The sequence below is a fragment of the Podarcis gaigeae genome (genome assembly GCF_964106915.1).
Source record: "Podarcis gaigeae genome assembly, chromosome: 1".
Taxonomy (NCBI): Eukaryota; Metazoa; Chordata; class Lepidosauria; order Squamata; family Lacertidae; genus Podarcis; species Podarcis gaigeae.
Window position 1 is genome coordinate 48,535,252 of NC_139678.1, and position 11,400 is coordinate 48,546,651.

At 45.2% G+C, this 11,400-nt stretch overlaps 1 protein-coding gene across 4 annotated transcripts in view; it reads right to left on the minus strand.

Annotated features, from left to right (window-relative positions):
• The window catches only part of TMEM229B (transmembrane protein 229B), a 37,687-nt gene extending 26,730 nt beyond the window's left edge, over window positions 1–10,957 (minus strand). The window contains exon 1 of one of the 4 annotated variants that reach the window (XR_014566503.1): window positions 10,945–10,957. Coding sequence is in view for 1 of the 4 variants with exons in the window: in XM_083748115.1 (XP_083604241.1) it covers window positions 10,390–10,647 (258 nt within the window). In the remaining 3 variants the exon portion in view is untranslated. Of the gene's footprint in view, window positions 1–10,389 lie in introns of all 4 variants that reach the window. The other 3 variants (XR_014566504.1, XM_083748115.1, XM_083748116.1) reach the window with 3 other exon arrangements.
• Between the last annotated feature and the right edge of the window lie 443 nt (window positions 10,958–11,400).

Genomic DNA, 11,400 nt, shown 5'->3' on the forward strand with positions numbered 1-11,400 from the left:
ATTCATCAGTAAACTCCCCTTGATCCAATAGGGATTGAGGTCAGGACACAGTTGCTTAGCAACCTAGCAGATTAACATTTCCCAACTGTTACATACTCTGTGGAGGACAGTGGGTTATTAAACGCTTCAGCAATACTCCTAGTTTTTTTACTCTTCTACTATTTTTTTCAGGAATGAGTAACTTACGGTGCTATCCTATTAGGAATGTTTACTCAGAGGGAGGTCCCTCTGTGTTCAATAATGTTTTCTCCCAGGTATGTAATTGTAGCCTTACAGCACAATCTTATACATGTCTGATAAAAAAAATTAGTCCTACTGAGTTGAATGGGGCCTACTCCTAGGTAAATGTATAATATTTCAGCCTTGGTTACTTTTATTTTACCAGCAAAGTGACTTGAAAAATTGGCATAAAGTTTTAATTATATATTTAGAAAAACAATTACTGCTCAGTTGTGGTCATGTGTTTATTATGTGAAGTAGTTCTATTCATCACTTTTCAGACGGGCCTCACAAAACTGTTTACATATAAATATAAAGTATGTAAAAAGAGATGCAAGGATGTTGGACCAACAAGGGTATGACATCTAGATGAAAAGCACTTTAAATTATGCATCAGTAAGTTCATGTGCAGCAGGCTTTTTCAAAAATATGGTCAGCATTTCTATTCGCTCACTTAATTCATTACTTATCCCCACCCCAGACATGTATACACTTCATTTCCTTGGTTGCTCAAATAGCAAATTAGCAATCCCATCTTCCATTTGGTTCAGTAGCAGTGAAAGGCCTTGAAGAGCTTCCTGCCCAGGCACCATACAGATGTTCTTGGTACCATCAGCTCTGAAGATCTTCATTGTTAAAAAGAGGTCAATCCATCACAAACAGCAGCCAAGCTAGACTGCACTGCGATGATTGCTAATGGGCAATCATCCCTAGCTAACAGGACCAGTAGTCAGGGATGATGGGAACTGTAGTCCCAAAACATCTGGAGGGCCGAGTTTGGGGATGCCTGTGCTGGAGGAATTTACAGAAGACATGCGGTTCCTGTCAAAGGTGCTGGCCTGAAACAGGACAAACCGCAATCAGAGTTGAATTCTAGTTCAAGACCCATCGCTTAAGTCTAAACTAATGAGCATCAGTTCTCAACCTTACGCGACACAGGGAAGACAGCACATGATAGCGAATGCGCTTAGCAGATGAGATCCTCTTTATGCACTAATCCATCTTTTATATAGAGCTTGAAGACAAGACTGCGTAGGGAGAGGATTTATTAGGAGTGGTTGCCCAAACTACTGCTCTAGATTAATTAATTCAATGGCAGGGGTCAGAACACAGGATGACATAGTTCCTTTCTTGCTTCCCTACTAACATAAATCTATTTGAGTTCTTGCACAAGCAACTTTATTCTAAAACTGTTACAAGTGAGTACTCAATGTGAAAAATATTATGCATCGTCCACTTCCGATGCCCTTGAGGCTGGTCTCTGCTTTTTGACACAGATTGGTACTCTTGTCATTGGCAAAGGAGTAAGCACTCTGAACAAAGCTCAGTGTGGCATCATTATCCTTAATTAACACATACAACAGTAACTTTTACTAATGAGCCAGAATATCACTAGATCTCGGCTTTCTTTCCCAGCTGCTGCCAGAGTTAACACATAGCTATTTAATTTCCAAATATTTCCCTTCCAACAAAGGGAAATAAGTGCTCTTTTAAAGAAGAGAGCAGGGAATTATACTAGAATGGGTAAGAATTGTAATGTTTTGGGTTTATTCTTTCCTCATTATGATGCCCTCCCAAGTTGTTAGGTTTGAAACAAAAACTTTTGAACAATGACTACTGCAGCCTTCTACAAGGACCCAAGAACCTTCTGGGATCCTGTATCTTAATGTCTTCTGGAAACTCAGGTGCTCAGTGGCATGTTTTGGCTGCAGTACTCTCAGAAAGGAAACTGCTAGTGGCAGGAAGAGCAACAGATGCCTGAATTTTGCATGAGAAGCTGAATTGAAAAGGTAAGGCCATATTATACAACACTAAGAGAAATACATCTCTCAGTGTGGAGCACTTGCCACCAAGGCTATTTTTAAAAAACCCAAAAAACACATTTTACCATTAATGGGTATATAGTGTTTCTTGATGGCACTTTGCAGCAAGGCAAGGCAAGGTCATCCCTGCTTTATGAACCAAAATACAAAATTCAATGCTGCTTCAATGTGAAGTCATCATATCAAGTACTTCTATATGTGAAAGATGGTGCAATCTTTGGGTTAGATTACTGCAATGCATTACATGGTCTGACTCTGGAGACTTCCCAGAAGCTTCTATTATTCCAGAACACAGGTGCAAGATTGCTACTGGGAGCACTCCTAGAACATATCTGCCCAGCTCCGAAACAATTTCACTGCTAGCAAGTGCCAGCCCAGGGCATTTTGCTGTATGATGTGAAACAGTAAATGGTTCCCCCAACCCACCATACAGTGCCTCAGGCCAACCATGTTATTGATACATGAGTAAGAAGACCTCACCAACAATTCTCCTCCTCCCTGGCAGAAGAAAGAAAGAAAGAAAGAAAGAAAGAAAGAAAGATCAAATAACTAAAAACTTGCCGTTTCATGAATTCCACAATCAAGTGCCTGAGGTGGCTGCCTCACCCTGCTGGTGGTCAATCTATTCCCAATAAAATTTGAAATGCTGGTGTTATATTTAAAGCCCTATACAGTGGTACCTCAGGTTACATACACTTCAGGTTACAGAAGCTTCAGGTTACAGACTCTGCTAACCCAGAAATAGTACCTCGGGTTAAGAACTTTGCTTCAGGATAAGAACAGAAATCACACGGCGGCAGTAGGAGGCCCCATTAGCTAAAGTGGTGTTTCAGGTTAAGAACAGTTTCAGGTTAAGAATGGACCTCCGGAACGAATTAGGTTCTTAACCTGTGGTACCACGGTATAGCTTGCTTTCTGGGTACCTAAAGGATCCTCCTTCCCCACAAGTTTCTGCTTGTGCATTAAGAGCCCTTTCTCTGAATGTCTGCTCCCTTCTGGGCTTAGGCACGTGATCACCAAAGACAGGGCCCTCTTGATTATATCAAATGCTCACCTCTGGGAAATTCACTTGCACCTCCTCTTGTACTGTAGTTAAGATGCTAGGTGAAGAGTTACTTTACTTTCCCAGGTTAGACTTTTGAACATTTAACCTGAGCCTCATTCTATTTTGTGACGGTTGTGTTATGTTTCCTACTTCTCTGCATCTTTATAGGATGATGATTTAAAACGTTGTGTGCAAATGCGCCACCCCACTCATGACCTCCAAGGGCAGCAGGCGCTTATGTGCGGGTGAAGGTGCACGGCTGTGTCTCTGTGACACCTGGGGACAAGGCACAAGCATCTCCCTCTTCCGCTCTTAAGGAGTGTCCAAACAGGTGGCCACCGTGAGACCCAGTGTGGTGCAGAGGTTAGAGTGTTGGACTATGACCTGGGAGGCCAGAGTTCAAATCCTTGTTCAGCAATGAAGCTCACTGGGTAACCTTGAGCCAGTCACAGTCTCTCAGCTTAGCTTACCGCACAGGGTTGTTGTGAGCGGGGAAATATGGAGGAAGAAAACCATGCATACCGCTTTAACGGAAAGAGGAGGACAATTAATTAATTAATTTTCTCCTATGTATGTATGAATAAATAAATTCTTCTGTAGTTAAGGTTTCATTAGTTTTCTGTTTTGTTGTACTGATTTCAAATAGGGTGTGATATGCAATTTATAAAAAATGAATGGGTGAATGAATGAATGAATGAATAGGCAGAGTGTATTGCATCATATGTTTGTGTGTCACCTGCAATCTGAAGCAGTACTTTCTGGACACAAGTTTATGACTCCATCTGCTGTTGGAAAGAGCTAGCCAGAGGCTATTCAAAATCTCTGGGAAACAATGTACTTTCCCCACAAATACTTCTTTAGATGAGATATAGGAAATTTGCTTTCCATGCTCCGCTGCTAAACACAGCTGATGTGACTATTGTTATTTGTTAATAAAATAGGTCAAAGTTTTATTCTGAGATTTAGCCTAGAATCTTAGTATTATAATTAATCTGCCCTAATTGATGTCATTTTGAGGGAAGGGATATTTAGCAGACTGCCAGTTTATCGGTTCAAAACCTTTGCTGGATCAAAAACAGAGGAGTATGGCAATAGTATACAGAAGTGATGAGCAGGTTGTGGTGCAATGCAGTGGGTCAGGGAGATCAAGGTTCCAATCTGTGCTTAACTATGTAGTTCACTGGATGATCATCAACTAGTCACTATTCAAATCACTGGTTAAAAGGGAACCTGGTTAGTTAGTCTCAACCGTGGTTAATGTCATTGATGATGTCATATTTAATTGTGATTAAGACCAGCAGAAGATGGAAGGTGGAGGAGAGGACAGAAGGCAAAGATATCATGGCTGGTACATCTACAGTGACTCAGTGAGATGTCACAACAGTACGCTTGAAATGAATTTTCAGAAACTACAGCACAGTCTTGTAGTATACAGTGGTACCTTGGGTTACATACACTTCAGGTTACAGACTCCGCTAACCCAGAAATAATACCTCGAATTAAGAACTTTGCTTCAGGATAGGAGCAGAAATCGTGCGGTGGTGGCGCAGCAACAGTGGGAGGCCGCATTAGCTAAAGTGGTATCTCAGGTTAAGAACAGTTTCAGGTTAAGAACGGACCTCCAGAACGAATTAATTTCTTAACCTGAGGTCCCTGGCAGTGGTGTAAGAATTTACTCTCACCTACACAGTAGGTGCTGTGGGTTAAATCACAGAGCCTAGGACTTGCAGATCAGAAGGTCGGCGGTTCGAATCCCCGCAACGGGGTGGCTCCCGTTGCTCGGTCCCTGCTCCTGCCAACCTAGCAGTTCGAAAGCACGTCAAAGTGCAAGTAGATAAATAGGTACCGCTCCGGCGGGAAGGTAAACGGTGTTTCCGTGCACTGCTCTGGTTCGCCAGAAGCGGCTTAGTCATGCTGGCCACATGACCCGGAAGTTGTACGCCGGCTCCTTCGGCCAATAAAGCGAGATGAGCGCCGCAACCCCAGAATCGGACACGACTGGACCTAATGGTCAGGGGCCCCTTTACCTTTACACAGTATTTTAACTTATCTTCTATGCTTTTTATTCATTTCTACGAGCAGCACTTAGGAACGGTTAATAATGGGAAAGTTGGTATGAAGATGGAAATTAGACGCTTTTGTATAGCAACTGTGAAATGAAAAATTGCAAGTTAATAACCTAAACACACACACACACACTACCAATGCTGAGTACCATAGAAATGCCTGTTAATAAAAATGGTTCCCTTTGCTTTTGCAGGTTACCAGTTCAGTGGCGGATTATCACATAAATACTGCATTCCTGAAAACTGTTTCCTTTCACTAAGTGGAGATTTTTGCTTATGTTTCAGAAGGAAGGGTGACCCCCCCATCATAATAAACAGGAACAAAAGCTGCTCACTCCTGATGCCCCACCCCCCAAGTAGCTGGCATCAGGGGAGAACACAGATCTTTGCTCCTTGAATCTTTGCATTCTATTTATATAACCAATGATTGACTGGTTATGAGTATTTACATACTGCCATTTAATACAGTTTTCAGGATAGCTTGGTTTTTGCTACTGGCTTTGCAGCTCTTTGCTGCCATTTTTTGTCAATCTACCAAAAAAAAAAAAAAATCTCTTGACATCCCATTCAAAATAACCAACACCAGCCATGTCCAGAAATGAATCTCAAGTTCTGAAAGCTGGAACCTGGAAAACTTCTTACACCTGAAGAGCTAATCCTATGCATGCTTACTAGGAAAGGAAGTTGCAATGAAACCAAGTTTCTTCTGAGTAAAAAAAAAAAAAAAAAAAAAAGGCTTATGCTCAGGCTTCAACCCCTACCCCAGAATGCATCCACCGAGATATAATCCAACATTTTAAACCTGGTCATAGAAGCTGGTTTAAAGCGTGCTGTAGTTGAAATTAAGCTAAGAACAGGCACTGAAATCAATGAGAAGAATGCTTAGCTTTGGCTGGATCATGCCCCAGCTTGGCACTATACACTTGTAGACTCAGATCTATGTATGGCTTGTCAATTTTACCATTTTTTCCTGTGTTTCTCAACTTTATTCCCACAAGGAATATGTTCAGAATAATGCTTGTATTATGGAAGCACTGTGACCATAAACAGCAACACCATCAATGTTAGCTACTCCTGCGGTCCATAAAAACCCATTGACATTAGGGTCCCAATATGGGATAAAATACAGAAGCTTTATCACTTCAAAAGGGGTTCCTCTTTTTAGATGGAGAGTGAGAAGGAAGTGAAACTTCTCAAGATCTAACCAACACACAGTAGGTTCTCCAGCAAAATTTGCAGAACCTTTCGTCTAGAAACAAATTGTTTATTATAGTACTGTATGTGTGAAGATCTGCAAGGGATCACTTTGGGCAGACTGGCTTCTAAGAAAATGCCTCAACCTTCCCCCATATGCACCAGGGCTGCTGCCACTCAGACAGCTCAGCTCAGAAATGGGTGAGCACTGCTACCACCAAGACGTAATAAAGGGCCCTTGGAGCTCTTGAGCTTAAACAGTCTACAGCACAGGAAAAGGTTGGAGAAGGACTGGCTTGCTGGAGAAGGAAAGGGAGGAGCAGAGGCCTGAGGGACCTCTGTTTCCCCACAAGCTTCTTTTCCTGCCAGCAAGGAGGTATGGGAAACCCCAACAAGCTGCTTCCCTAACCCTCTCCAGGTTTTATTCAAAATAACAGAAAAGATAAACATGGGTGGGCAGAATCATACAATTTGGTAATGGGCACAAAATTTAGCACACCCCCATCAGCTTTGCTATCTATCTATCTATCTATCTATCTATCCATCCATCCATCCATCCATCCATATAATGCATCAATATTTTAAGAGCTACAAATTCCAAGAAAAAACTGTTGATGTTCAAACAGACCAAACCACCACCATACCAAAACAGTACACTTCCCCCCTCTAAAAAGGATGTAGAGTCATACATAAAAGTTTAGTCATTAGTTGAAAAACTTGGGCATTATGGAGAAAGCAGATCCTTGCACAATATGGTAGAAGACTCATCGCAAAGCTGCCCAGCTGGATTCCTGTTAGCATGTGATATGAATGGGAGCCAGTGTTCAATAAAGTGATCCTTCTTTGTCACACCATACAGTACATGAAATTGCTGCTTATGTTTGCCCGTGAAACCTGACCTCCACGTTCTCTGTACCATTGAAAAATATATAGAGATTTCATATTTTTCCAAATCCTTGGAGATGGTCAGACTAGCTTCTAATAAACAGATTAATGAGATTAAGTCTTCCTAATTGTCAGAAATGCCCAGAAGTGCTATGCATGGATCATATCTCAGTTCATGGCCAATCCTATTTTTTCCCCCAGTGACATTATGTTTGCACACATGAGTCATCTTTTCTAAAAGCAAGTTTCTAGACCTTATGGGGATAAAAAATAGGCTTAAAGATGTGTGGGGAATGCCTAATAAAAATCTCAGATGCAATGGAGGTCTAAAATGAATTTCCTGAGGTCAGGAGGTTTCTGCTTAAGTGCCTTGCATAGTTCCTACAACTTTTCACGACTAATAGAAGCAGAATAAATTATGCAGTGTGTGTGCGCGCGCGCGCGCATGTGTGTGATATATACACCTCACATATACACACATATACTCACACAGTTTATTTGCATTGTTGATTATATTTATGTAGGACAGATCTAACTTATTGAGTACACATCCATCTAACTATATTTTTTCTGTACTGAGAAAATCTACTGCTATCTGACATTTGTCAAGCTGATTGTTCACAAGAATTCAATAACACCAACGGCTGTTGATGTTAGCAAATTCACCTCTATTCAAATGACAGTCCAGCAGTCAGCCATACATGAGTTTTCCCAAGGTTCTCTTTTTGTCCTCAGAATGCTAGAGATTATAGGTACTATTTTTAAAGCACTGGCTATTTCTGGCAACACAATATAGTTGGTTTCAGAGCAGCACAGAATGGTATACCCATTTGTTGACAACTAGTACATATTTAGCTATGGATACAAGAGAGATGATGTACTTTTTCCTCTTTAGAGATAATTAATTGAGGAACAAGCAAACCATGTACCTTTCCTCCATCTATCCTATTCAACTTCTGAATACTGTACATCCTTTGGTTTATCCTGAATTGATTTAAATTAGTCAAATCAACTGAACCAGTTTCATGCGGAAAAGCACCCTAAATTTGGGTGGGATGGGAGAACAATGTATGCGATATTGCTATTTCAAGTAGCTGGGCTTAATACAAACATGCTCACCCCTTTGATGACTTCCACTGTGTTTCATCACAAATATAGAAATCACCACAGGCAGGTTTCTATCCCTTTTTATTATCTCAAAATACAATTTCCACTAGAGTAAGTGTGTAAGGGAGCAGTCCTAAATATGGGAAATCAGCATAAATTATGCCAATTTAAATTAAGCTGTCGTAAAATATCCCAGATCCAAACTCCATTCAGCAGCTGGGATGTTGATGACTGAGCCAGCCTAAGCCTGGAAGAAGGGGAAACAAGCCCTTTGAAATAGAGTTTGAGTTCCAGCACCATTATTGTTGGCTTAATACACATCAAGTAATATGACTGAGCTGGATAAACTTAGGATCCAGCCTAGGTTCTGTCCCCCCCTCCCCCCGCAGCTCTGCCTAGGAATGTCCCTTTTTAAGGGATAATGGCATCTTAAAGATCCACCCAGTTTAGCTCAGCCACCTAGTTCCCAGCTGAGATCCTAGCTCAGCTCAACTAGATCCCAGATCTCATTTTAGGATTGTGCCCTTAGTCTGTTGCATCAAAACCCTCAGTGAGCCTTGTGGCATCTTAACAAATGTATGAGGTTACCACCTTTCATGAGGTATAGTCCAAGTCATCAGCTGTACAGTAATCCAGTGCAAAGAAATCAAGTGATGTAGATGTGTTTTATGAGCAAGACCTAATGTTTCAGATATCACACACCGACGGTATTTAATTCCTGTTCTCCAGCCCTATGCAGTCAGTCTCTGGCTGAGTAGGAAGGACTCTACTACCTAGAGAGGTGTGTTAGCTAAATACCCTGGTAGTGGCACCGAGAAGACAGGTCTACCACGGATACAGTAGATGCCCTTAACTACAGCCAGAAAGTAAAGAACTATGACAAACTCCAGAGAAATCACTACATTCAGTCTGTAGCTGGGGAAAACAAACATGTGACTTGGTATGGCACTTCAGAGGCCAACAAGTGGATTGTGGCGAAGGTTTCCAAAGGTAACCAAGCCAGCCTAATTATCAGAAGCAAAAAGCAGGCTGAGGAGATGGTAGGAATACTGTATAGTGAGGCTAGCAGGGATTAATTCTCACTGAGAGCCAGGTGAGGCTTGGATCTGGGAGATCATTTGGTCCCAAACCCACCGCTGTCTCTCACTGGTTGGCCTTGGCAAGGGCTCCATTTCCTCTTTCAGCCTCAGTTTTCATATCTGTAAAATGAGGCTAATGGTACAGCAGCTCACTTTATGAAGAGTCGGGATGGTGAGCATAAGGAAAGGCTTTCAGCGTTTTGCAAATGAAAACCGATAAAGAATAGTAGTTAGACGGCAAGAAGACAACTACAGAAAAGATCACATATTGACAGCTGGACAGCTGTCGGGAAGAAAATATATAGCCCGGTCGTTCGCTGGAGAATCGCGATTGGGGGTGGGGGAGCCCGAGTAATGAACAAGAACTGGAGCACTGTGCTCAAGTGCCGCTCACGACCAAGGGGGACCGGACTGCTGGGTGAGGACGGAGAGCGAAGAGGAGGAGAGCAAGAAATGCAACGCCAAGGTAGGGAAGCGCCCCGGGCTGGAGAAGAGCTCTAAGCAGGGAGACACCTCCCTTCCCCCACCCCGTCCCTTCCTGGACTGCGGAAGACGCGCTCGGGACTCGGGATCCCCTGCGAGCCGAAAGCGCGCCCAGCGCAGCCCCGGAGCCAATCCCGACTAGCCCCCCAGGCCACCCCGCTTTCGGGCTGCTGCGCATCCTTCCCCGGGCGGGCAGCATCCCCGGCCGAGGCAGGAAGGTGTCCGAGGCCGGCGAGCGCTCCGGCAGTGAGAGAAGCCCGCCAGGATGCGGCTCTTGCGGCACCAAGCAGCGCCCGCCCAGCAGCTCCTCCCGCCCGTCTGCGCTGCCTCCATCCGCAAGGGACTCCCCGGAGACGGAGTTCCCTCGGAAACCCCCAGGCGGGCATGCGGGAGGGCGGGCGGTGGGATCTCCTCCCTCGGCCGCCCCGCCACCTCGGCGCGCCCCTGTCGCGGGAAGAGGAGGAAGAGGCCTCTGCGGGTGCACCTACCCGGGCGGCGGGGAGGGAGGTGGGCGAGGAGGCCCCGGCGCAGGTGCTTGGCGGCGATCCGGGACGCGGCTGGGCTGGGCTCAGCTCCGCCTCTCCGCGCTCGCCTCCATGGAAGCGTCGCGGCGCCGGCTGCTCTTCCTCCTCTTCCTCCGGCTGCGCCGGCTGCTGCTGCTTGTGCCGCCGCCGCCGCGGCAGCTGCAGACCCAGTGTGCCAGCGAAGAGGGACCCATAGCGCGGCTGCGGGGCCCGACTGCTCATGCTCCCTCTCCTGCCCCCGCCCCCTCGCTTAACCCTTCCGCTGCCGCGCCCGCAAGAAGGGGGAGCGCGGCGAAGGGGGAGAGAAGGCGGGCGGTCGCCTCCGCCGCCGGGACTGCTTCGCGGGCGGGGCGGGGCGGGGCGCGGCTCTCTTCCGCCGCCCCAAAGCGCCCCCGCCGCTCCGGCCCACTCGTTCGCCGCCGCTGCCCGGATTGGCTTGGCGAGGCGCAGCCCGCGAAGGGTTACTTCTTCTCCTTCGGGTCCTTTGTTCACTACATCCGCTTGCTTTGAATAATTTACCCGGCAGATTTGCAGGCGGCGCGTTCCTTCCTTCCGTCCGGCAACCGGCAAGAGGCCCAGAATCCCCGGGAGTCCCGAGGCCAGAGGATGGGCCTGGAAGTGACCCGCTTAGGAGTCAACCATGCCAAGGCTTGCGGTGCACCAGATCCGGCGTGGTGACTGGAGACGATGTGGGAAGAGAGACGAATCCCCCCTTTGCCAACATGCCCCGGAGTTCCCTGCCATCTATCCTGTTCTCATAGTGTACCAGGGATCTCTGGGATAAATACATGCATTACCTGGTATCTCCCCACCTGCTGCTAGGAGTCCTGGGGGATAAGGCTATCTATAGCTACTAGCTAGTTTGGAATTTGGCATGGGCATAACCAGGATTTTTGTTGGGGGAGGGCAGGCTTTTGTTAGGGGGGAACAGAAACTCAGATTTGTATTGATTTTAGATTTTTATTGATTATGGGG